At 50.3% G+C, this 26891-nt stretch overlaps 1 protein-coding gene and 1 long non-coding RNA gene across 2 annotated transcripts; one reads left to right on the top strand and one right to left on the bottom strand.

Moving 5' to 3' along the window:
- Positions 1–49: 49 nt before the first annotated feature.
- FAM204A (family with sequence similarity 204 member A) lies at positions 50–26891 on the top strand. The gene is made up of 7 exons (XM_044273773.1): positions 50–193; positions 634–709; positions 13215–13254; positions 13329–13434; positions 18006–18095; positions 25919–26028; positions 26210–26891. The coding sequence occupies exons 1-7, from the start codon at positions 77–79 to the stop codon at positions 26259–26261; spliced, it is 591 nt and encodes a 196-aa protein (XP_044129708.1). The 5' UTR covers positions 50–76; the 3' UTR covers positions 26262–26891.
- Positions 14687–16345, bottom strand: LOC122922987. The gene is made up of 2 exons (XR_006387219.1): positions 16218–16345; positions 14687–15976 (listed from the first exon to the last, which is right to left on the bottom strand). It is a non-coding gene; the product is annotated as an uncharacterized LOC122922987 (long non-coding RNA).

Below are 26891 nucleotides of genomic sequence, written 5' to 3' on the forward strand. Positions count from 1 at the left end.
AACTTCCGCCCGCCGGGCTCCGTCTCCATAGTAACACGTCACTTCCTGTTGCGAATTATTCGGTGCTGGGAGCAGGATGTGGAGCGGACTGCTGCCCACGGGGGTGACGGAGAGCGACCTGTCCGAGGAGGAGGAGGAGGCGGCCCCGGGGCCGAGCGAGGCCTCAGCTGGGGTGTCCGAGAGCAGCGTCACGGTGGGTGACCCCGGAATCAGTGTACCCCGAGATGTCCTCCGCCCCGTGCGCCCCGAGATGTCCTCCGCCCCGTGCGCCCCGAGATGTCCTCCGCCCCGTGCGCCCCGAGATGTCCTCCGCCCCGTGATGTCCTGCGCCCCGCGACGTCCTCCGCCCCGTGATGTCCTGCGCCCCGCGACGTCCTCCGCCCCGCGCGCCCCCGCGACGTCCTCCGCCCCGCGCGCCCCCGCGACGTCCTCCGCCCCGCGCGCCCCCGCGACGTCCTCCGCCCCGCGCGCCCCCGCGACGTCCTCCGCCCCGCGCGCCCCCGCGACGTCCTCCGCCCCGCGCGCCCCCGCGACGTCCTCCGCCCCGCGCGCCCCCGCGACGTCCTCCGCCCCGCGCGCCCCCGCCTGTAGGTTTTGGATTTTTTATTAATTTTTACTTTTTTTTTTGCACAGAAATTCCTGGCTCTTCAGAAGAGGTGCTCCGAGCTTCAGGTGGAGTCCAGGAAGAAGAGGCGGAGACGCAGGAAAGGTAACTGGATCCCTGGGTGGCCGCTGATATGGGCGCCTGTGCAGCGTTTTCAGGGCCGCAGTGTCAGTGAGCTCTAGATTGTGATTCTAAAAAAAGCTGAAATCCCGTTTCTAATACAAACGTCGCCGCTTTTATCGAAATTGGTGACGTTATCGTAGATTCGCCCTCAGTGAGAGTATCTTAGATTCAGTCGCGGTCGCTTCTTGCAGTATTCCCGGCAGTGGAGGGTGGCGGTCTGTTCTTCCAGTATTCCCGGCAGTGGAGGGTGGCGGTCTGTTCTTCCAGTATTCCCGGCAGTGGAGGGTGGCGGTCTGTTCTTCCAGTATTCCCGGCAGTGGAGGGTGGCGGTCTGTTCTTCCAGTATTCCCGGCAGTGGAGGGTGGCGGTCTGTTCTTCCAGTATTCCCGGCAGTGGAGGGTGGCGGTCTGTTCTTCCAGTATTCCCGGCAGTGGAGGGTGGCGGTCTGTTCTTCCAGTATTCCCGGCAGTGGAGGGTGGCGGTCTGTTCTTCCAGTATTCCCGGCAGTGGAGGGTGGCGGTCTGTTCTTCCAGTATTCCCGGCAGTGGAGGGTGGCGGTCGGTTCTTCCAGTATTCCCGGCAGTGGAGGGTGGCGGTCGGTTCTTCCAGTATTCCCGGCAGTGGAGGGTGGCGGTCGGTTCTTCCAGTATTCCCGGCAGTGGAGGGTGGCGGTCTGTTCTTCCAGTATTCCCGGCAGTGGAGGGTGGCGGTCTGTTCTTCCAGTATTCCCGGCAGTGGAGGGTGGCGGTCGGTTCTTCCAGTATTTCCGGCAGTGGAGGGTGGCGGTCTGTTCTTCCAGTATTCCCGGCAGTGGAGGGTGGCGGTCTGTTCTTCCAGTATTCCCGGCAGTGGAGGGTGGCGGTCTGTTCTTCCAGTATTCCCGGCAGTGGAGGGTGGCGGTCTGTTCTTCCAGTATTCCCGGCAGTGGAGGGTGGCGGTCTGTTCTTCCAGTATTCCCGACAGTGGAGGGTGGCGGTCGGTTCTTCCAGTATTCCCGACAGTGGAGGGTGGCGGTCTGTTCTTCCAGTATTCCGACAGTGGAGGGTGGCGGTCTGTTCTTCCAGTATTCCCGGCAGTGGAGGGTGGCGGTCGGTTCTTCCAGTATTCCCGGCAGTGGAGGGTGGCGGTCGGTTCTTCCAGTATTCCCGACAGTGGAGGGTGGCGGTCTGTTCTTCCAGTATTCCCGGCAGTGGAGGGTGGCGGTCTGTTCTTCCAGTATTCCCGGCAGTGGAGGGTGGCGGTCGGTTCTTCCAGTATTCCCGGCAGTGGAGGGTGGCGGTCGGTTCTTCCAGTATTCCCGGCAGTGGAGGGTGGCGGTCTGTTCTTCCAGTATTCCCGGCAGTGGAGGGTGGCGGTCTGTTCTTCCAGTATTCCCGAAAGTGGAGGGTGGCGGTCTGTTCTTTCAGTATTCCCGACAGTGGAGGGTGGCGGTCTGTTCTTCCAGTATTCCCGACAGTGGAGGGTGGCGGTCGGTTCTTCCAGTATTCCCGGCAGTGGAGGGTGGAGGTCGGTTCTTCCAGTATTCCCGGCAGTGGAGGGTGGCGGTCTGTTCTTCCAGTATTCCCGGCAGTGGAGGGTGGCGGTCTGTTCTTCCAGTATTCCCGACAGTGGAGGGTGGCGGCCTGTTCTTCCAGTATTCCCGACAGTGGAGGGTGGCGGCCTGTTCTTCCAGTATTCCCGACAGTGGAGGGTGGCGGTCGGTTCTTCCAGTATTCCCGCCAGTGGAGGGTGGCGGTCGGTTCTTCCAGTATTCCCGGCAGTGGAGGGTGGCGGTCGGTTCTTCCAGTATTCCCGACAGTGGGGTAAATGTGGGTAATGTCCCATTTCTATATATCTTTACCGTTTCCTCTCCTCCTGCTTTAGCTGCTCGTATCTCTGGCTCGGTAGCAGCTGGAGACTTGGCTTTGCTTTGTATGAAAGCGGACAGACAGTGACAGCAGTGTGTTCAGTACAGGGGCAGATATCACTGTGTGTAAATGTGGGTAATGTCCCATTTCTATATATCTTTACCGTTTTCCCTCCTCCTGCTTTAGCTGCTCGTATCTCTGGTTCGGTAGCAGCTGGAGACTTGGCTTTGCTTTGTATGAAAGCGGACAGACACTGACAGCAGTGCGTTCAGTACAGGGGCAGATATCACTGTGTGTAAATGTGGGTAATGTCCCATTTCTATATATCTTTACCGTTTTCCCTCCTCCTGCTTTAGCTGCTCGTATATCTGGGTCGGTAGCAGCTGGAGACTTGGCTTTGCTTTGTATGAAAGCGGACAGACAATGACAGCAGTGTGTTCAGTACAGGGGCAGATATCACTGTGTGTAAATGTGGGTAATGTCCCATTTCTATATATCTTTACCGTTTTCCCTCCTCCTGCTTTAGCTGCTCGTATCTCTGGCTCGGTAGCAGCTGGAGACTTGGCTTTGCTTTGTATGAAAGCGGACAGACAGTGACAGCAGTGTGTTCAGTACAGGGGCAGATATCACTGTGTGTAAATGTGGGTAATGTCCCATTTCTATATATCTTTACCGTTTCCTCTCCTCCTGCTTTAGCTGCTCGTATCTCTGGCTCGGTAGCAGCTGGAGACTTGGCTTTGCTTTGTATGAAAGCGGACAGACAATGACAGCAGTGTGTTCAGTACAGGGGCAGATATCACTGTGTGTAAATGTGGGTAATGTCCCATTTCTATATATCTTTACCGTTTTCCCTCCTCCTGCTTTAGCTGCTCGTATCTCTGGCTCGGTAGCAGCTGGAGACTTGGCTTTGCTTTGTATGAAAGCGGACAGACAGTGACAGCAGTGTGTTCAGTACAGGGGCAGATATCACTGTGGGGTAAATGTGGGTAATGTCCCATTTCTATATATCTTTACCGTTTCCTCTCCTCCTGCTTTAGCTGCTCGTATCTCTGGGTCGGTAGCAGCTGGAGACTTGGCTTTGCTTTGTATGAAAGCGGACAGACAGTGACAGCAGTGCGTTCAGTACAGGGGCAGATAGCACTGTGTGTAAATGTGGGTAATGTCCCATTTCTATATATCTTTACCGTTTCCTCTCCTCCTGCTTTAGCTGCTCGTATCTCTGGCTCGGTAGCAGCTGGAGACTTGGCTTTGCTTTGTATGAAAGCGGACAGACAGTGACAGCAGTGCGTTCAGTACAGGGGCAGATATCACTGTGTGTAAATGTGGGTAATGTCCCATTTCTATATATCTTTACCGTTTTCCCTCCTCCTGCTTTAGCTGCTCGTATCTCTGGCTCGGTAGCAGCTGGAGACTTGGCTTTGCTTTGTATGAAAGCGGACAGACAGTGACAGCAGTGCGTTCAGTACAGGGGCAGATATCACTGTGGGGTAAATGTGGGTAATGTCCCATTTCTATATATCTTTACCGTTTCCTCTCCTCCTGCTTTAGCTGCTCGTATCTCTGGTTCGGTAGCAGCTGGAGACTTGGCTTTGCTTTGTATGAAAGCGGACAGACAGTGACAGCAGTGCGTTCAGTACAGGGGCAGATATCACTGTGTGTAAATGTGGGTAATGTCCCATTTCTATATATCTTTACCGTTTTCCCTCCTCCTGCTTTAGCTGCTCGTATCTCTGGTTCGGTAGCAGCTGGAGACTTGGCTTTGCTTTGTATGAAAGCGGACAGACAGTGACAGCAGTGTGTTCAGTACAGGGGCAGATATCACTGTGGGGTAAATGTGGGTAATGTCCCATTTCTATATATCTTTACCGTTTTCCCTCCTCCTGCTTTAGCTGCTCGTATCTCTGGTTCGGTAGCAGCTGGAGACTTGGCTTTGCTTTGTATGAAAGCGGACAGACAATGACAGCAGTGTGTTCAGTACAGGGGCAGATATCACTGTGTGTAAATGTGGGTAATGTCCCATTTCTATATATCTTTACCGTTTTCCCTCCTCCTGCTTTAGCTGCTCGTATCTCTGGCTCGGTAGCAGCTGGAGACTTGGCTTTGCTTTGTATGAAAGCGGACAGACAGTGACAGCAGTGTGTTCAGTACAGGGGCAGATATCACTGTGTGTAAATGTGGGTAATGTCCCATTTCTATATATCTTTACCGTTTCCTCTCCTCCTGCTTTAGCTGCTCGTATCTCTGGCTCGGTAGCAGCTGGAGACTTGGCTTTGCTTTGTATGAAAGCGGACAGACAGTGACAGCAGTGTGTTCAGTACAGGGGCAGATATCACTGTGTGTAAATGTGGGTAATGTCCCATTTCTATATATCTTTACCGTTTCCTCTCCTCCTGCTTTAGCTGCTCGTATCTCTGGCTCGGTAGCAGCTGGAGACTTGGCTTTGCTTTGTATGAAAGCGGACAGACAGTGACAGCAGTGCGTTCAGTACAGGGGCAGATATCACTGTGTGTAAATGTGGGTAATGTCCCATTTCTATATATCTTTACCGTTTCCTCTCCTCCTGCTTTAGCTGCTCGTATCTCTGGCTCGGTAGCAGCTGGAGACTTGGCTTTGCTTTGTATGAAAGCGGACAGACAGTGACAGCAGTGCGTTCAGTACAGGGGCAGATATCACTGTGGGGTAAATGTGGGTAATGTCCCATTTCTATATATCTTTACCGTTTCCTCTCCTCCTGCTTTAGCTGCTCGTATCTCTGGTTCGGTAGCAGCTGGAGACTTGGCTTTGCTTTGTATGAAAGCGGACAGACAGTGACAGCAGTGTGTTCAGTACAGGGGCAGATATCACTGTGTGTAAATGTGGGTAATGTCCCATTTCTATATATCTTTACCGTTTTCCCTCCTCCTGCTTTAGCTGCTCGTATCTCTGGTTCGGTAGCAGCTGGAGACTTGGCTTTGCTTTGTATGAAAGCGGACAGACAGTGACAGCAGTGCGTTCAGTACAGGGGCAGATATCACTGTGTGTAAATGTGGGTAATGTCCCATTTCTATATATCTTTACCGTTTCCTCTCCTCCTGCTTTAGCTGCTCGTATCTCTGGCTCGGTAGCAGCTGGAGACTTGGCTTTGCTTTGTATGAAAGCGGACAGACAGTGACAGCAGTGCGTTCAGTACAGGGGCAGATATCACTGTGTGTAAATGTGGGTAATGTCCCATTTCTATATATCTTTACCGTTTTCCCTCCTCCTGCTTTAGCTGCTCGTATCTCTGGCTCGGTAGCAGCTGGAGACTTGGCTTTGCTTTGTATGAAAGCGGACAGACAATGACAGCAGCGTGTTCAGTACAGGGGCAGATATCACTGTGTGTAAATGTGGGTAATGTCCCATTTCTATATATCTTTACCGTTTCCTCTCCTCCTGCTTTAGCTGCTCGTATCTCTGGCTCGGTAGCAGCTGGAGACTTGGCTTTGCTTTGTATGAAAGCGGACAGACAGTGACAGCAGTGCGTTCAGTACAGGGGCAGATATCACTGTGTGTAAATGTGGGTAATGTCCCATTTCTATATATCTTTACCGTTTTCCCTCCTCCTGCTTTAGCTGCTCGTATCTCTGGTTCGGTGGCAGCTGGAGACTTGGCTTTGCTTTGTATGAAAGCGGACAGACAGTGACAGCAGTGTGTTCAGTACAGGGGCAGATATCACTGTGTGTAAATGTGGGTAATGTCCCATTTCTATATATCTTTACCGTTTTCCCTCCTCCTGCTTTAGCTGCTCGTATCTCTGGCTCGGTAGCAGCTGGAGACTTGGCTTTGCTTTGTATGAAAGCGGACAGACAGTGACAGCAGTGCGTTCAGTACAGGGGCAGATATCACTGTGTGTAAATGTGGGTAATGTCCCATTTCTATATATCTTTACCGTTTCCTCTCCTCCTGCTTTAGCTGCTCGTATCTCTGGCTCGGTAGCAGCTGGAGACTTGGCTTTGCTTTGTATGAAAGCGGACAGACAGTGACAGCAGTGTGTTCAGTACAGGGGCAGATATCACTGTGTGTAAATGTGGGTAATGTCCCATTTCTATATATCTTTACCGTTTTCTCTCCTCCTGCTTTAGCTGCTCGTATCTCTGGCTCGGTAGCAGCTGGAGACTTGGCTTTGCTTTGTATGAAAGCGGACAGACAGTGACAGCAGTGCGTTCAGTACAGGGGCAGATATCACTGTGGGGTAAATGTGGGTAATGTCCCATTTCTATATATCTTTACCGTTTCCTCTCCTCCTGCTTTAGCTGCTCGTATCTCTGGCTCGGTAGCAGCTGGAGACTTGGCTTTGCTTTGTATGAAAGCGGACAGACAGTGACAGCAGTGCGTTCAGTACAGGGGCAGATATCACTGTGTGTAAATGTGGGTAATGTCCCATTTCTATATATCTTTACCGTTTCCTCTCCTCCTGCTTTAGCTGCTCGTATCTCTGGCTCGGTAGCAGCTGGAGACTTGGCTTTGCTTTGTATGAAAGCGGACAGACAGTGACAGCAGTGCGTTCAGTACAGGGGCAGATAGCACTGTGGGGTAAATGTGGGTAATGTCCCATTTCTATATATCTTTACCGTTTCCTCTCCTCCTGCTTTAGCTGCTCGTATCTCTGGCTCGGTAGCAGCTGGAGACTTGGCTTTGCTTTGTATGAAAGCGGACAGACAGTGACAGCAGTGCGTTCAGTACAGGGGCAGATATCACTGTGTGTAAATGTGGGTAATGTCCCATTTCTATATATCTTTACCGTTTCCTCTCCTCCTGCTTTAGCTGCTCGTATCTCTGGGTCGGTAGCAGCTGGAGACTTGGCTTTGCTTTGTATGAAAGCGGACAGACAGTGACAGCAGTGCGTTCAGTACAGGGGCAGATATCACTGTGTGTAAATGTGGGTAATGTCCCATTTCTATATATCTTTACCGTTTTCCCTCCTCCTGCTTTAGCTGCTCGTATCTCTGGGTCGGTAGCAGCTGGAGACTTGGCTTTGCTTTGTATGAAAGCGGACAGACAGTGACAGCAGTGCGTTCAGTACAGGGGCAGATATCACTGTGTGTAAATGTGGGTAATGTCCCATTTCTATATATCTTTACCGTTTTCCTCTCCTCCTGCTTTAGCTGCTCGTATCTCTGGGTCGGTAGCAGCTGGAGACTTGGCTTTGCTTTGTATGAAAGCGGGCAGACAGTGACAGCAGTGCGTTCAGTACAGGGGCAGATAGCACTGTGTGTAAATGTGGGTAATGTCCCATTTCTATATATCTTTACCGTTTCCTCTCCTCCTGCTTTAGCTGCTCGTATCTCTGGTTCGGTAGCAGCTGGAGACTTGGCTTTGCTTTGTATGAAAGCGGACAGACAGTGACAGCAGTGCGTTCAGTACAGGGGCAGATATCACTGTGTGTAAATGTGGGTAATGTCCCATTTCTATATATCTTTACCGTTTCCTCTCCTCCTGCTTTAGCTGCTCGTATCTCTGGGTCGGTAGCAGCTGGAGACTTGGCTTTGCTTTGTATGAAAGCGGACAGACAGTGACAGCAGTGCGTTCAGTACAGGGGCAGATATCACTGTGTGTAAATGTGGGTAATGTCCCATTTCTATATATCTTTACCGTTTCCTCTCCTCCTGCTTTAGCTGCTCGTATCTCTGGGTCGGTAGCAGCTGGAGACTTGGCTTTGCTTTGTATGAAAGCGGACAGACAGTGACAGCAGTGCGTTCAGTACAGGGGCAGATATCACTGTGTGTAAATGTGGGTAATGTCCCATTTCTATATATCTTTACCTTTTCCTCTCCTCCTGCTTTAGCTGCTCGTATCTCTGGCTCGGTAGCAGCTGGAGACTTGGCTTTGCTTTGTATGAAAGCGGACAGACAGTGACAGCAGTGCGTTCAGTACAGGGGCAGATATCACTGTGTGTAAATGTGGGTAATGTCCCATTTCTATATATCTTTACCGTTTCCTCTCCTCCTGCTTTAGCTGCTCGTATCTCTGGCTCGGTAGCAGCTGGAGACTTGGCTTTGCTTTGTATGAAAGCGGACAGACAGTGACAGCAGTGCGTTCAGTACAGGGGCAGATAGCACTGTGATTGCAGCTGAAAGTGAAAGCAGGTTTTACTCGTGATTATTCCCGACTCGATGTCTAGCAGTGATGTCTCTTCTGTTGCTTGGACTTCAGCTTTTAAACAAGACAGGTTGCAGGTTTCTAGCTGCTACCGTTCCGGAGATAGCAGCTTCTAAAGCAGCCTCCACTTTCTGCCCGAGCTAGGTGGTTAAATGCCCGGCCACCGATGTAAATTCACGCCGGGCAGTCACAAAAGGGTTAATGCACTGATTTTTCCATTGTTCATCTGCAGATTTTTATGCAAATTAGGCTTTTAGTGTACTGAGGGAGTCACCCCAAGCTCCACCCCTTTCTGTGACCAGCCCCTCCCTTGCTGCTTTGATTGGCAGGTCCAGGCAGTAGTCCAGGCCACAGAAATAAGCGGAGCGGAGTAAGGGTCCATTCAAATGTCCGCGACGTGTTTTGCGCATCCGCAAAACACAGACAGCGGCAATTTGCGTTCCACATTTGGCAGACCGCACATTACCGGCACTATAGAATATACCTATTCTTGTCCGCAATTGCAGACAAGAATAGGACGTGGATTATAGAAGAAAGGGATCCGCTCACCCCTATTCTCTCAGGATGGGTGCTCCAATCCAAAATTTGAGTCACCCCTTTTTCCTACAAGAATAGGACATGTTCTATTTTTGGGGGAGTGCGGGTCCGCAATTCCGTGTCCGGGCAGCACATCGTGCTGCCCCATAGGAATGAATGGGTCCGCAAATTGCGGACGTGTGACTGGACCCTAAGGGCTCGTTCACACAACCGTGCTGTTTTTTGCGGTCCACAAATTGCGGATTCATAAAACATTGATGGCGCCCGTGTGCCTTCTGCATTTTGCGGAACGGAACAGGAGGCCTCGTAATTTTTGCGGGACCACGGAACGAATGGCTCCGTATACGGACTGTATGCGGAACGCCAAACGCGGCCCGTGTACGGAACGCAAAGTACGTTCATGTGAACGAGCCCTAATGCTGACACCCTCATTGCACCAAAGACTCAATATACATAATTTTTATCAGGTGAAGGCCGTGTCTGTGGAGAGGAAGGTCGGGTGACACATTCCCTTAAAGGGCCCCTGTCAGCAAATCTGTCCCTCTGACCCCGGCTGACCTGTGACATGTGCTCCTGGCAGCTGAAGACATCCGTGTTGGCCCCAGGTTCATATGTGTCCACATTGCTGAGAAACATGCAAATATGCAAAAGAGCCTCTAGGAGCAACGGGGGCGTTGCCATTACACCTAGAACCTCCGCTCTCTGTGCACCTGCTGCCCCCTCTCATTGACAGGGCCAGGTGTGAACACGTCATCATCACACCTGGCCCTGACTTCTCCTAAAGTCTTGCTCTTCAGAATCCGGCGCAGTGCAGAAGAGGATTGCCCCCGCTGCCCCTAGAGGCTCATTTCCATATCTTTTAACCAACACAGATGTCTTCATCTGCCAGGAGCACATGCAACAGATTAGCGGTGTGCAGTCCGGAAAACGCGCTCCGTGTGTGGGCGTGATCCTCCAAGCGCACGGCAGTATACTGATTTATAATGCTGTGCGTCTCTGCCTGACCTTCCTTCCACAGGATCATAGGGACGGCTTTATGTGGATACGATCCTGTGGAAGGAAGGTCAGGCAGAGACACACAGCATTATAAATCAGTAAGGGAGGTGGAGCCATCTTATTATAGGTCATAGATAGACCTGACTTATCTTCTGATGATAGATAGACCTGACTTATCTTCTGATGATAGATAGACCTGACTTATCTTCTGATGACTGGAGGGAAGAGGAGCCATCTTATTATAGGTCATAGATAGACCTGACTTATCTTCTAATGGCTGGAGGGAAGAGGAGCCATCTTATTATAGGTTATAGATAGACCTGACTTATCTTCTGATGACTGGAGGGAAGAGGAGCCATCTTATTATAGGTCATAGATAGACCTGACTTATCTTCTAATGACTGGATGGAAGAGGAGCCATCTTATTATAGGTCATAGATAGACCTGACTTATCTTCTAATGACTGGAGGGAAGAGGCGCCATCTTATTATAGGTCATAGATAGACCTGACTTATCTTCTGATGACTGGAGGGAAGAGGCGCCATCTTATTATAGGTTATAGATAGACCTGACTTATCTTCTAATGACTGGAGGGAAGAGGCGCCATCTTATTATAGGTTATAGATAGACCTGACTTATCTTCTGATGACTGGATGGAAGAGGAGCCATCTTATTATAGGTTATAGATAGACCTGACTTATCTTCTGATGACTGGAGGGAAGAGGCGCCATCTTATTATAGGTTATAGATAGACCTGACTTATCTTCTAATGACTGGAGGGAAGAGGCGCCATCTTATTATAGGTTATAGATAGACCTGACTTATCTTCTGATGACTGGATGGAAGAGGAGCCATCTTATTATAGGTTATAGATAGACCTGACTTATCTTCTGATGACTGGAGGGAAGAGGAGCCATCTTATTATAGGTCATAGATAGACCTGACTTATCTTCTAATGACTGGATGGAAGAGGAGCCATCTTATTATAGGTCATAGATAGACCTGACTTATCTTCTGATGACTGGAGGGAAGAGGCGCCATCTTATTATAGGTTATAGATAGACCTGACTTATCTTCTGATGACTGGAGGGAAGAGGAGCCATCTTTATTATAGGTTATAGATAGACCTGACTTATCTTCTAATGACTGGAATCCCTTGTAATGAAGGCCATTATGGCACCAAAAATGGTAAAAGAAACAGTGGATCCAGCATGCATGTGGATCCAACACTCCCTGAATTTTATGGCGGCCATTATGGCGCATAACAGGTAGTATTTAGTGTTAGGACCCGTCTAACAGAGATCACCTTGACGTACGGCAGACGGGCTCAGATGGTTTTGTACAAAATGCATTGGCCAAGCATCTCACTTTATAAATAAGCGTAGCATTAGCACTACAATTTTTGTGACTATGGCATTATTCTACTTTATCTTATTTGTAGGGTGCTGCTGCATTGTCTTGTCTTTTTTTCCTGGAAGGAAGAGGAGCCATCTTATTATAGGTCATAGAGACACCTGACTTATCTTCTGAGGTCTGGAGGGAGGTGGAGCCATCTTATAGGTTATAGATAGACCTGACTTATCTACTGAGGTCTGGAGGGAAGTGGAGCCATCTTATAGGTTATAGATAGACCTGACTTATCTTCTGAGGTCTGGAGGGAGGTGGAGCCATCTTATAGGTTATAGACAGACCTGACTTATCTTCTGATGGCTGGAGGGAAGTGGCTCCATCTGATTATAGGTTATAGAGGCACCTGACTTCTGATGGCTGGAGGGAAGTGGCTCCATCTTATTATAGGTCATAGATAGACCTGATTTAACTTCTGAGGTCTGTAGGGAAGTGGCTCCATCTTATTATAGATAGACCTGATTTATCTGCTGATGGCTGGAGGGAGATGGAGCCATCTTATTATAGGTCATAGATAGACCTGACTTCTGATGACTGGAGGGAAGTGGCTCCATCTTATTATAGGTCATAGACAGACCTGACTTATCTTCTGATGGCTGGAGGGAAGAGGAGCCATCTGATTATAGGTTATAGAGACACCTGACTTCTAAAGGCTGGAGGGAGGTGGAGCCATCTTATTATAGGTCATAGATAGACCTGACTTCTGATGACTGGAGGTAAGTGGCTCCATCTTATTATAGGTCATAGATAGACCTGACTTATCTTCTGATGACTGGAGGTAAGTGGCTCCATCTTATTATAGGTCATAGACAGACCTGACTTATCTTCTGATGGCTGGAGGGAAGAGGAGCCATCTGATTATAGGTTATAGAGACACCTGACTTCTGAAGGCTGGAGGGAGGTGGAGCCATCTTATTATAGGTCATAGATAGACCTGACTTCTGATGACTGGAGGTAAGTGGCTCCATCTTATTATAGGTCATAGATAGACCTCACTTATCTTCTGATGACTGGAGGGAAGTGGCTCCATCTTATTATAGGTCATAGATAGACCTGATTTATCTTCTGATGACTGGATGATGGTACTACTTGGAACCGAAACCAAGTTCGGTAAAAGTTTTTTTTACAGTAGAAATTAATTTCTGAAGTTATTACCCAAAGTGTTGTTCTCAAAGTAATACCTTCGGCTCATCTGAGCCAATACATTCTAATACTGTACAGAGCGCTTTCTCCGTACAGTATTTAAACGAATTATTATGCAAATTAACTTTGGATGTTTTATCCTAAGCCGATTCGCTTATCCCTAGTCATAGAGATGCCTGACCTATAATGACTGGAGGGAAGTGGGTGGTATGGGGAGATGGAGGCTTCTGAATGTATGTGGGTGTAACTATAGACTTTTGGAGAAGATTGGGTGGGTTCAGTGAGACCGTGCCTGATGTCTTCTGTTGACTTATGATATTGGGGGCTTGAGACCTTGGTCAGAATGGCCATTTTTCCACGGCTGAGAAAAACTATTCTCCCTCGCTGTGTGTTCTGTGAGCGCTCACTTTACCCTGTTCTCTTCTTCTTTTTTGTATTAGGAAAGCAGCGACCTCCGGAGGAACGGAAGAATAATGAAAGGTGCGAGAAGAGGGATTTATGGGGGTGGGGGGAATCAGAAGTGTAATACTTACTTACTGTGTGTTCTGTCACAGCCCTGCACCTGGAACGCCCCCCGCTCCCGCTCTGGAGACCCTCCAGAAATATTTTGGAGTCAATGATCATCTTGAGCCTCCTGTGTGCATGAAGATCATGAAAAAGGCGAGTGATGACGACCCCCTCCCCCCGCCCAATAGTAGACATGCACACATCTTTGGGATCAATCCTCCCGTAGCAGAGGTGTCCACCATTTGATGTCTCCACCTATAGATCTCAGAATACATTATACCCATAGTAGATGAGTCCTTTACCTGGCGTCTCCAGCTACAGATCTCAGGGTACATTATATCCCCATAATAGAGGTCTCCAGCATCTGCTGTTACAGTGGCCAGGTGTGGGGTGGCCCCAACGATACGCTGAGTCCCCCGGGACACCTTTGAGGTGTCACCACATGTTGCTGCTCTCCGGAAGGGATGGTAAGGCGTGGTGCACCCCAATGGGAAATAAGTCCAGAGAGTCAGGGTCTGCAGTATCCAGGGGGCTTCTTTACTGGAGGAATTCAGGTACAAAACAATACAGGCGAGGCATAGGGCTGGCTTCTCCAGTCTCCTCCCTGAGACGAGGCATAGGGCTGGCTTCTCCAGTCTCCTCCCTGAGACGAGGCATAGGGCTGGACTCTCCAGTCTCCTCCCTGAGACGAGGCATAGGGCTGGACTCTCCAGTCTCCTCCCTGAGACGAGGCATAGGGCTGGCTTCTCCAGTCTCCTCCCTGAGACGAGGCATAGGGCTGGCTTCTCCAGTATCCTCCCTGAGACGAGGCATAGGGCTGGCTTCTCCAGTCTCCTCCCTGAGACGAGGCATAGGGCTGGACTCTCCAGTCTCCTCCCTGAGTCGAGGCATAGGGCTGGCTTCTCCAGTCTCCTCCCTGAGACGAGGCATAGGGCTGGCTTCTCCAGTCTCCTCCCTGAGACGAGGCATAGGGCGGGCTTATCCAGTCTCCTCTCTGAGACGAGGCATAGGGCTGGCTTATCCAGTCTCCTCCCTGAGACGAGGCATAGGGCTGGCTTCTCCAGTCTCCTCCCTGAGACGAGGCATAGGGCTGGCTTCTCCAGTCTCCTCCCTGAGACGAGGCATAGGGCTGGCTTCTCCAGTCTCCTCCCTGGGACGAGGCATAGGGCTGGCTTCTCCAGTCTCCTCCCTGGCAGAAAAAGGTTCTGTGCTGAGGAAAGGCCTGAGCTAGCTGTCCCTCTCGCTCCAATAGTACACTTTCCGTCTCTCATAGGCTTACATTAGAGCTTCAATGATACTGAATGGCAATGATACAGCAGATTTTCCAGACAAAAACAAGTTTCCAGACATAACAACAGAGCTAAACCAGACATTCAGAAGGTCAGTCTGTCTGGTTTTGGTGGTAAACAAGTCTGGCTTTTCTCCTCCAAAACATCCTCTTCTTTAAAGCTTTTGGCAGCTGTGGAAAATTACCAGCTTCTCATTCAAAGTCCCAAAAGTCTCTTAGGATCCATTAACTCTTTCCACAGAGTCATGTAATGGACAAGATATGTATCAGGACATACATATAAAATGCAGTAACACTGTAATAAACAGTGAAAGTTAACCCTTTCAAGAGAAATAAAGTAAGAAGTTTTAACTTTGCATAGTGGAAACAGGGGCAAATGTCCAGACTTCACAGTACCCTTACTCCAGCGCATTGCACTGTTTCCACCCATAGATCTCAGGGTACATTATAACCCCATCGTAGAGGTGTCCTGTACCTAATGTTTCCACCTATAGATCTCATGGTACATTATATTATAGTAGAGATGTATTGAACCTGGTATCTTGTTTAGAGGAAAAAAAACAGCACTACTCACTGGATGTATTCAAAATTCGGTCCCAATGGTGGCGGTGCCAGCAGTGTTTGTTCCAAGCCCGACAGGCCCCCAGTAATCCATAAAAGAAAATAATTCCCGCAGCACTCTATGTCTTCAGTCATATATGGTTTATTCACCTACCGTGCAATGTTTCGACTTCACAGATATATGCTTTAAAAAGACTCTGTGAAGTCGAAACGTTGCATATATGACTGAAGACAGAGAGTTCTGCGGGAATTATTTTCTTTTATTTAACCTGGTATCTCCACTTGTAGAGCTGATGGTACATTATACCCCCAAAGTAGAGGTCTCCTGCACATGGTGTCTCCACCTATTGATCTCAGGGTACATTATACCTCCATAGTAGAGGTGTCCTGCACATGATGTTTCCACCTCTAAATCTCAGGGTACGCTATACCCCAATAGTAGAGGTGTCCTGTTCCTGTTGTCTCCACCTGTAGATTTCAGGGTACATTATATCCCTGTGATAGAGGTGTCAACCATCTGATGTCTCCACCTATAGATCTCGGGGTACATTATACCCCCATAGTAAAGGTGGCCTTCACCTGGTGTCTCCACCTATAGATCTCAAGCTACATTATACCCCCATGATAGAGGTGTCCTGCACCTGATGTCTCTACCTATAGATCTCATTAGAGGTGTCCTTCACCTGGTGTCTCCACCTATAGATCTCGGTACAGTATACCCCATAGTAGAGGAGGCCTTCACCTGGTGTCTCCACCTATAGATCTCAAGCTACATTATACCCCCATGATAGAGGTGTCCTGCACCTGATGTCTCTACCTATAGATCTCATTAGAGGTGTCCTTTACCTGGTGTCTCCACCTATAGATCTCGGTACAGTATACCCCATAGTAGAGGTGTCCACCATCTGGTGTCTCCACCTATAGGTGTCGGTACAGTATACCCCATAGTAAAGGTGTCCACCATCTGGTGTCTCCACCTATATATCTCAGGGTACATTATAATCCCTTAGTAGAGGTGTCCTGCATCTGGTGCCTGCACCTATAGATCTCAGGGTACATTATACCCCATAGTAGAGGTGTCCTTTACCTGGTGTCTCCACCTATAGATCTCGGTACAGTATACCCCATAGTAGAGGTGTCCACCATCTGGTGTCTCCACCTATAGGTGTCGGTACAGTATACCCCATAGTAAAGGTGTCCACCATCTGGTGTCTCCACCTATATATCTCAGGGTACATTATATTCCCTTAGTAGAGGTGTCCTGCATCTGGTGCCTGCACCTATAGATCTCAGGGTACATTATACCCCATAGTAGAGGTCTTATGTACCTGGTGTCTCCAGCTGTAGATCTCAGGGTACATTATATCCCCGTGGTAGAGGTCTCATGTACCTGGTGTCTCCACCTATAGACCTCAGGGTACATTATACCCCTATAGTAAAGGTGTCCTGCACTGTGTCTCTCAACCTTTAGATCTCAGGGTACATTATACCCCATAGTGGAGGTGTCCTTCACCTGGTGTCTCCACCTATATATCTCAGGGTACATTATATTCCCTTAGTAGAGGTGTCCTGCATCTGGTGCCTGCATCTATAGATCTCATGGTACAATATACCCCATAGTAGAGGTGTCCTGCATCTGGTGCCTGCATCTATAGATCTCAGGGTACAGTATACCCCATAGTGGAGGTGTCCTTCACCTGGTGTCTCCACCTATAGATCTCAGGCTACAGTATACCCCATAGTGGAGGTGTCCTTCACCTGGTGTCTCCACCTATATATCTCAGGGTTCATTATATTCCCTTAGTAGAGGTGTCCTGCATCTGGTGCCTGCATCTATAGATCTCAGGGTACAGTATACCCCATAGTAGAGGTGTCCTTCACCTGGTGTCTCCACCTATATATCTCAGGGTACATTATATTCCCTTAGTAGAGGTGTCCTGCATCTGGTGCCTGCATCTATAGATCTCATGGTACAATATACCCCATAGTAGAGGTGTCCTGCATCTGGTGCCTGCATCTATAGATCTCATGGTACAATATACCCCATAGTAGAGGTGTCCTGCATCTATAGATCTCAGGGTACAGTATACCCCATAGTAGAGGTGTCCTTCACCTGGTGTCTCCACCTATAGATCTCAGGGTACAGTATACCCCATAGTGGAGGTGTCCTTCACCTGGTGTCTCCACCTATAGATCTCAGGGTACAGTATACCCCATAGTGGAGGTGTCATTCACCTGGTGTCTCCACCTATAGATCTCAGGCTACAGTATACCCCATAGTGGAGGTGTCCTTCACCTGGTGTCTCCACCTATAGATCTCAGGGTACAGTATACCCCATAGTGGAGGTGTCATTCACCTGGTGTCTCCACCTATAGATCTCAGGGTACAGTATACCCCATAGTGGAGGTGTCCTTCACCTGGTGTCTCCACCTATAGATCTCAGGGTACAGTATACCCCATAGTGGAGGTGTCCTTCACCTGGTGTCTCCACCTATAGATCTCAGGCTACAGTATACCCCATAGTGGAGGTGTCCTTCACCTGGTGTCTCCACCTATATATCTCAGGGTTCATTATATTCCCTTAGTAGAGGTCCTGCATCTGGTGCCTGCACCTATAGATCTCAGGGTACATTATACCCCATAGTAGAGGTCTCATGTACCTGGTCTCTCCAGCTGTAGATCTCAGTAGATGAGGCTATGCATCCATGAATGATAGATCCTATAAGAACTCATTAGCATCCATAGCCCTCCGGTATTTCTCCTGTTTACAGTGATAGGGGCTGTGGTTTTCCGACTCCTGGTCGCAGTCACTTTGGGAAATCTCGTCCGCTGCTTTCTCCCTCAATCACTGGTGACTGTCTCTTCTGTTTGCAGTCACGACTGGAGACGAATTTGGATGAAGCCCTCAAGAAGGGAGACATTAAAGATGCGGAAGAGCTGAGCGACCGCCTGGCTACCCGAGAGGTGAGTACTGGGGGAGACATAAGACAGAGCAGGCGGAGGAGCGCTCCATTCCCTGGTGCTAGAGAAGGTGTCACCTCCTGTATAATACAACTGATATCCGGAGAGCGGTGATGTCACCTCCTGTATAATATAACTGATATCTGGAGAGCGGTGATGTCACCTCCTGTATAATATAACTGATATCTGCAGAGCGGTGATGTCACCTCCTGTATAATATAACTGATATCTGGAGAGCGGTGATGTCACCTCCTGTATAATATAACTGATATCTGGAGAGCGGTGATGTCACCTCCTGTATAATATAACTGATATCTGGAGAGCGGTGATGTCACCTCCTGTATAATATAACTGATATCTGGAGAGCGGTGATGTCACCTCCTGTATAATATAACTGATATCTGGAGAGCGGTGATGTCATCTCCTGTATAATATAACTGATATCTGGAGAGCGGTGATGTCACCTCCTGTATAATATAACTGATATCTGGAGAGCGGTGATGTCACCTCCTGTATAATATAACTGATATCTGCAGAGCGGTGATGTCACCTCCTGTATAATATAACTGATATCTGGAGAGCGGTGATGTCACCTCCTGTATAATATAACTGATATCTGGAGAACGGTGATGTCACCTCCTGTATAATATAACTGATATCTGCAGAGCGGTGATGTCACCTCCTGTATAATATAACTGATATCTGGAGAGCGGTGATGTCACCTCCTGTATAATATAACTGATATCTGGAGAGCGGTGATGTCACCTCCTGTATAATATAACTGATATCTGGAGAGCGGTGATGTCACCTCCTGTATAATATAACTGATATCTGGAGAGCGGTGATGTCACCTCCTGTATAATATAACTGATATCTGGAGAGCGGTGATGTCATCTCCTGTATAATATAACTGATATCTGGAGAGCGGTGATGTCACCTCCTGTATAATATAACTGATATCTGGAGAGCGGTGATGTCACCTCCTGTATAATATAACTGATATCTGCAGAGCGGTGATGTCACCTCCTGTATAATATAACTGATATCTGGAGAGCGGCGATGTCACCTCCTGTATAATATCACTGATATCTGGAGAGCGATGATGTCACCTCCTGTATAATATAACTGATATCTGGAGAGCGGTGATGTCACCTCCTGTATAATATAACTGATATCTGCAGAGCGGTGATGTCACCTCCTGTATAATATAACTGATATCTGGAGAGCGGTGATGTCACCTCCTGTGTGGAATTCTTGGGGGTTCTGCGCTCAGCGTTTTGACTCTGCTCAGTGGCGCTATCTCTGATGAGGATGCTGCTGTTTGTGGCGGTGTCGTCTTCTGATTTTTCCGCTGCCTGCGTTGCAACGACTGAAAGCCGTCTGTGAAAGCCGCCTGTGAGTTGAGAAGCATGAAGACCTGCTGTTTAGGTCGGCTTACACCGCCAGCGTTGTTTTCTGACAATCTCACAGAGATCTGTAGCATTTACACAATGTGGGATCCCAGCCTTGGAGTGCCAGCTCCTCAGACGAGCCCCCGGTCTGATGAGGTTTCTGCTGTCTGGGGCTGTGTCCGCCATGGTCTCTGCCCCCCACCTGCTGACCATGCTGCTCACAGTGTCCTGATGACCTTTATCGGAGAGTTTCTGCTGCAGCCACCGTTGTGCAGGTTTTCAGAATTCTGTCCACGAGGTGGCGCCAGAGAGTCTTCACCTCCCTTGTGACCGTTAACCCTTATGGGGCGGGTATGTGGTGGCGGACACTGATGCGCCTCGTTTCTCACAGTAATCAGAGGCAGGAGCTGCAGGAGGCTGATAAACCCCGTGCTCCGGGGCGCGCTTCCGCAGAGCGTTAATCCCGATCCTGTCCTAATAGGTGAAGCTAATTTCTGATGTATAACATTTCTAAGCCCTTAAATAGCATCTTGGAAGCGGCAGCTTTGATGGAGGTGGCCGCGCGCCAAGAAGCCAAATAACCCTGGCTTAGTGCGCCTCTGCAGCCTGGGAAGGGACAGGCTCTGCCCGAGAACTTGGACGCAGCCCCTTGTAGTGACTGCTACCTGCGACGGGGGCAGGCTCGGGGGACTCCCCATCATGACGGTAACCTTGTCAGCTTGGCGTCCATGTTATCGGAGCTCTCGCAGCAGAGCCGTGTTTGCCTGGGGTCCTGATTAAGAGCCTGAAGGGTAAATCTGCCGCACAAAGCCGCGCTCCCCCCTGACCGCGCCGGCCGGATCAGTGATTGACGCCGGATGTTTGTTTATTTATCGGCGTAAAGCTCGGATAATTACACACTGATTACACGCGGCTGGTTCAGGGGTGCGCGGCGGGCCTGGCCGCGGACACAAGGCTGTGACGTCATCAGACAATGGCGGCTGCGCCACGTTAATCAGCGTGTTTTCTCTGTTAATTAGAAGCATTTTAGTAAATGAAAGCCCACAGCAAAACACATGTATAATTTGTTTGTAATGAGCTGCTAATTGCTGGTAGTGGCGGCTTAGCTCCCTCGGATTCTTTCTTCCTGATTGCCATTTTATTAGCGGCCTCGTCATTAATTAATCTTTTTTTCTAATTAGCTTATAAAACTGTTGATGGCACATTATTGTAAATGTGATTTTAAGTTCAAAGCGTGTTAATAAGCTTTCTACATGACGAGAGATAAAGCAGCCACTGCCGAAAACACCACTTGTTGTGTACCCAACTCTCGGGGAGCGTGGCACCCCGGAGATGGCCTCCTCTGTGACTTCACTGGTGGGATCCTTACGGTTCCAGAGATGGTAACACAAAATGTCCACAGCAGAGAAGCGCTCCATCAGCTTGCCAGACTGACTCTCATCATCCCTGTCACCCTATATCACACTGTGCATCACTCCCATCATCCTTGACTCTCTTCTAGCTCTGTAGATGGAGGTTGCTACAGTGCATCCATCTCCTGGCTCTATAATTGGTGGGGGTGCGGTGCGCTCCTCTATTGGCTCTATAGATGGTGGGGGTGCGCTCCTCTACTGGTTCTATAGATGGTGGGGGTGCGGTGCGCTCCTCTACTGGTTCTATAGATGGTGGGGGTGCGGTGCGCTCCTCTACTGGCTCTATAGATGGTGGGGGTGCGGTGCGCTCCTCTATTGGCTCTATAGATGGTGGGGGTGCGGTGCGCTCCTCTACTGGTTCTATAGATGGTGGGGGTGCGGTGCGCTCCTCTACTGGTTCTATAGATGGTGGGGGTGCGGTGCGCTCCTCTACTGGTTCTACAGATGGTGGGGGTGCGGTGCGGTGCGCTCCTCTACTGGTTCTATAGATGGTGGGGGTGCGGTGCGCTCCTCTACTGGTTCTACAGATGGTGGGGGTGCGGTGCGCTCCTCTATTGGCTCTATAGATGGTGGGGGTGCGGTGCGCTCCTTTACTGGTTCTATAGATGGTGGGGGTGCGGTGCGCTCCTCTACTGGTTCTACAGATGGTGGGGGTGCGGTGCGCTCCTCTACTGGTTCTATAGATGGTGGGGGTGCGGTGCGCTCCTCTACTGGTTCTACAGATGGTGGGGGTGCGGTGCGCTCCTCTACTGGTTCTATAGATGGTGGGGGTGCGGTGCGCTCCTCTACTGGTTCTATAGATGGTGGGGGTGCGGTGCGCTCCTCTACTGGCTCTATAGATGGTGGGGGTGCGGTGCGCTCCTCTACTGGCTCTATAGATGGTGGGGGGTGCGGTGCGCTCCTCTACTGGCTCTGTAGATGGTTGGGGTGTGGTGCGCTCCTCTACTGGTTCTACAGATGGTGGGGGTGTGGTGCGCTTCTCTATTGGCTCTACAGATGGTGGGGGTGCGTTGCGCTCCTCTACTGGCTCTATAGATGGTGGGGGTGCGGTGCGGTGCGCTCCTCTACTAGCTCTACAGATGGTGGGGGTGCGGTGTGCTTCTCTACTGGTTCTATAGATGGTGGGGGTGCGGTGCGCTCCTCTACTGGCTCTATAGCTGGTGGGGGTGCGGTGCGCTCCTCTACTGGCTCTATAGATGGAGGTTGTAATGGATCTCCCACAGAGGTTGCTGCAGTGCACCCATCTCCTGGCTCTATAGCTGGTGGGGGTTCGCTCCTCTATTGGCTCTATAGATGGTGGGGGTGCGGTGCACTCCTCTATTGGCTCTATAGATGGTGGGGGTGCGGTGCACTCCTCTATTGGCTCTATAGATGGTGGGGGTGCGGTGCGCTCCTCTACTGGTTCTATAGATGTTGAGGGTGCGGTGCGCTCCTCTACTGGTTCTATAGATGTTGAGGGTGCGGTGCGCTCCTCTACTGGTTCTATAGATGGTGGGGGTGCGGTGCGCTCCTCTACTGGTTCTATAGATGGTGGGGGTGTGGTGCACTCCTCTACTGGCTCTATAGATAGTGGGGGGTGCAGTGCGCTCCTCTACTGGCTCTGTAGATGGTGGGGGGTGCAGTGCGCTCCTCTACTGGCTCTGTAGATGGTGTGGGGGGTGCTCATGTTCTGGTTCTATAGATGGTGGGCGGGTTGCGCTAGTCTTCTTGTTCTTTAGATTGTGGGCGTGACCTGCGCTCCTCTTCTGGCTCTATAGATGGTGTGTAGGGTGCTCATCTTCTGGCTCTATAGATGGTGGGGGGTGCTCATCTTCTGGCTATATAGATGGTGGACGGGTTGCGCTAGTCTTCTTGTTCTGTAGATTGTGGGGGTGACCTGCGCTAATCTTCTGGCTCTATAGATGGTGGGGGGTTGCGCTAGTCTTCTTGCTCTATAGATGTTGGGGGTGACTTGCGCTCCTCTTCTGGCTCTATAGATGGTGTGTAGAGTGCTCATGTTCTGGCTCTATAGATGGTGGGGGGTGCTCATGTTCTGGCTCTATAGATGGTGGGGGGTGCTCGTGTTCTGGCTCTATAGATGGTGGGGGGTGCTCATGTTCTGGCTCTATAGATGGTGGGGGGTGCTCGTGTTCTGGCTCTATAGATGGTGGGGGGTGCTCGTGTTCTGGCTCTATAGATGGTGGGGGGTGCTCATGTTCTGGCTCTATAGATGGTGGGGGGTGCCCATGTTCTGGCTCTATAGATGGTGGGGGGTGCTCATGTTCTGGCTCTATAGATGGTGGGGGGGTGCTCATTTTCTGGCTCTATAGATGGTGGGGGGGTGCTCGTCTTCTGGCTCTATAGATGGTGGGGGGTTGCGCTCGTCTTCTGGCTCTATAGATGGTGGGGGGGTGCTCGTCTTCTGGCTCTATAGATGGTGGGGGGGTGCCCATGTTCTGGCTCTATAGATGGTGGGGGGTGCCCATGTTCTGGCTCTATAGATGGTGAGGGGTGCTCATGTTCTGGCTCTATAGATGGTGGGGGGTGCTCATGTTCTGGGTTTATAGATGGTGGGGGGGTGCTCGTCTTCTGGCTCTATAGATGGTGAGGGGTGCTCATGTTCTGACTCTATAGATGGTGGGGGGTGCTCATGTTCTGGCTCTATAGATGGTGGGGGGTGCTCGTCTTCTGGCTCTATAGATGGTGGGGGGTGCTCGTCTTCTGGCTCTATAGATGGTGAGGGGTGCTCATGTTCTGGCTCTATAGATGGTGGGGGGTGCTCATGTTCTGGCTCTATAGATGGTGGGGGGTGCTCATGTTCTGACTCTATAGATGGTGGGGGGTGCTCATGTTCTGGCTCTATAGATGGTGAGGGGTGCTCATGTTCTGGCTCTATAAATGGTGGGGGGTGCTCATGTTCTGGCTCTATAGATGGTGGGGGGTGCTCATGTTCTGGCTCTATAGATGGTGGGGGGTGCTCATGTTCTGGCTCTATAGATGGTGGGGGGTGCTCATGTTCTGGCTCTATAGATGGTGGGGGGTGCTCATGTTCTGGCTCTATAGATGGTGGGGGGTGCTCATGTTCTGGCTCTATAGATGGTGGGGGGTGCTCATGTTCTGGCTCTATAGATGGTGGGGGGTGCTCATGTTCTGGCTCTATAGATGGTGGGGGGTGCTCATGTTCTGACTCTATAGATGGTGGGGGGTGCTCATGTTCTGACTCTATAGATGGTGGGGGTGTGCTCGTCTTCTGGCTCTATAGATGGTGGGGGTGACTTTTGCTCCTCTTCTGGTACCATACACTTAGTTCTTACAGATGACTCCCTGCCCAGTGCCCCCCGGTTTTCTGCTGCGCGTAGCCGGTCCGGTGTGGGGGGGATTTAGTAGGAAGTGTGACCAATATATAAAATTGGATAAGACCCTGCATAATGTGACATTTCTATAGAGATGAGGGGGTAATTTGTGCCGAGTTTTTTGCTAATTTTCCTGAAGCCTCAGAATAAGGGGCTGTCACCCATTCTGTGCATCAGGCCTGACAGCGCCAATGATCCGTGAAATAGTCTGCCGCTGGCTTTGTTCTGATAAGAATGAACAAATCTGCACAAAGCCGCGCTCCCGCAATCTCATTTTCATACGCGCATGCCGCCTGAAAGGAATAAGCTGTTTGCTGACTTGATTAATCAGACAATTCAGGCTTTTTTTTTTTTACTTCTTTGTCGCTTTGATCTTTGCCGTCTCCGTGGTAACGCGCTTGACACGAATCTAGAGCTGGAGTTAAGACAATCGGAAATTGTCGCCATCATAAATACGGTTGTGAGGATGCGGCAGGTGAGCGGGAGAGGCGGCTCTTGTGGCCGCTGTCCACCTGGTGCCGTGATCTCCGCAGTGTCCCGCACTTTATTTCTGTTACTTTGTGCAGATTGTATGGCGGCCATGTGTCCAGGTGTGTATCCGCCAGGCCGGGGGGGCGCGATACATTACAAGGCGCACTCATTGTGTCCGGCGACAAGATGATTTACTCACTTTAAACCTGTAAAATTGAAAGGAATTTAAAGAAGGAGCGGGGAGAAAATCCCTGAGCCGCCTGTGTATTGGCTGGAGGTGACGCCGCGGCTTCACAAATCTTCTAAGTGGCTGTAAAGATGATCGCCTCGAGGGAGCCGCCAGACCCGGCTTCTGAAACCCGCTAAAGCCCTTATCTTCTATCCAAGCAAAGTACCATTAATCTTCCTGAAAGACCTTTTATGGCTTTTAATATCGCCCAAATTAGAACATTTTACACCCCTGCTTCCTGAAATGTACTGATAAAAAGCCTTTGGAGCTTAGTTTTCGTGACTGCAGCCTCCGACCACTTTCCAGTTCCCTGCGATAATGTTGAGACACCTTAATTAAAATGCAGCAGAATGGCGGCTGTTCCGCGTGAGAGTGCGGCGGATTTTCTACAAAAGACTCTGCTTGTATTATGTTCTGTACGAGAGCAGATAGAAGTGGCGGCGGCGCCTCTCTCCCGGTGAAGAGGTAATGTGAGCGGGGGGGCGGTTCTGGGGACCCGTTCAGACTGGCCAGGCTCCAGCTGACTTCATATACCGGATCCAGGGTAAGCAGTTCCCCCAGCAAATCTTCACACTGAGGTTATAGGACTTCAAGGAATACAATCACGAGGTGGCAGTAACTACTGGCAGTATAAATGGGCCACAGACTAGCCATGATAAATAAGCAGCACTCGCTGTGATCTCGGCCGGGGGGGGGGGGGGGGGGGGGGATTGCTGCAGCTACAGACTTCTAGATGAGATGTGAATAAGTATTGGCGCCCTGCAGCCCCTGAGATCGGGCATCTGTGTCTGAAATCCTGGAGACCAAACTTTGTGAAGTCTGTGTCGGATCTGGCATGTGATTTGTGGTTTTGCTCTGGCCCTGCGCTCCTGACAATTATGTGAAGAGATCTCCAGCCGTGATAATAGCGCTCTCCGCTCCCCGCCACCTCTCTAATCCTGTAATCCCCTATTCACGGAGCGGCGCTCACATCCAGTGTCTTTCTTTACAGATTGCAGTGAAGATCACAAAGGCGGCCGCTTATCACAGACACATGAAAGCCAGAGAGGAGCCACAGTCTTCCCGGGACGCTGCCAGCAAGACGAGGCCTCCGGCCTGGGGGTGAGCACTGACCTGGAACCGTGGCCCCTGTACAAGAGACCCTAGGCAGCACTCTGGGGGCCCCCTGCCGCTGACCACACGTTTTTCAGATGCCTCTTTTCTGTATTTGCCAACAGAGCCGCCCCGTGGTGCCATCTTTGTCATTCATCACCTAATGACAATTTATTTTTATTTTTTCCAGATTTGAGGCCAAGAAAAGATGGGAAACGAAAAGTAACATGGGCTACATGTGACGGGAGCCACCGACGCGGATGTACGTGTGGCGGGAGCCACTGACGCGGATGTACGTGTGACGGGAGCCACTGACGCGGATGTACGTGTGACGGGAGCCACTGACGCGGATGTACGTGTGACGGGAGCCACTGACGCGGATGTACGTGTGACGGGAGCCACTGACGCGGATGTACGTGTGACGGGAGCCACTGACGCGGATGTACGTGTGACGGGAGCCACTGACGCGGATGTACGTGTGACGGGAGCCACTGACGCGGATGTACGTGTGACGGGAGCCACTGACGTGGATGTACGTGTGACGGAGCCAGTCATGACAATGTATCTGTCACCAGAGATGGTAACATGGATGTACGTGTAAAGGAGCCGGTAACACAGATATAGAGGAGCTCAGCCGCGTCCTGCGGCTTCGCTGTAGCCTGTATACGAACATGAACGGGCCACATCCAACATGTTTTATAGAATGTCTGCTCCTTGGCGGATGTGCTCTGAGCTCAGGCCGTAAGATAGCCCACCTGAGATGATGGGGGTGATTGTGCAGCTTTCACTCAGAAGTTTGTGTGATAGCTGACACCAGTGAACAATGGCTGCTCTCCTGTGTGTTGTCCGCTAATAAACCTCTAAATGACTCA

The sequence above is a fragment of the Bufo gargarizans genome, unplaced genomic scaffold (assembly GCF_014858855.1).
Source record: "Bufo gargarizans isolate SCDJY-AF-19 unplaced genomic scaffold, ASM1485885v1 original_scaffold_1106_pilon, whole genome shotgun sequence".
NCBI classification, from domain to species: Eukaryota; Metazoa; Chordata; class Amphibia; order Anura; family Bufonidae; genus Bufo; species Bufo gargarizans.

What these genes read in the sequence shown, in the direction of transcription:
- FAM204A (XM_044273773.1), top strand. Translation starts at nt 77, where the DNA reads ATGTGGAGCGGACTGCTGCCCACGGGGGTGACGGAGAGCGACCTGTCC. An exon ending in TGTCCGAGAGCAGCGTCACG is followed by an intron (nt 194 to 633) that starts GTGGGTGACCCC and finishes TTTTTTGCACAG; the next exon opens with AAATTCCTGGCTCTTCAGAA. An exon ending in GAACGGAAGAATAATGAAAG is followed by an intron (nt 13,255 to 13,328) that starts GTGCGAGAAGAG and finishes GTTCTGTCACAG; the next exon opens with CCCTGCACCTGGAACGCCCC.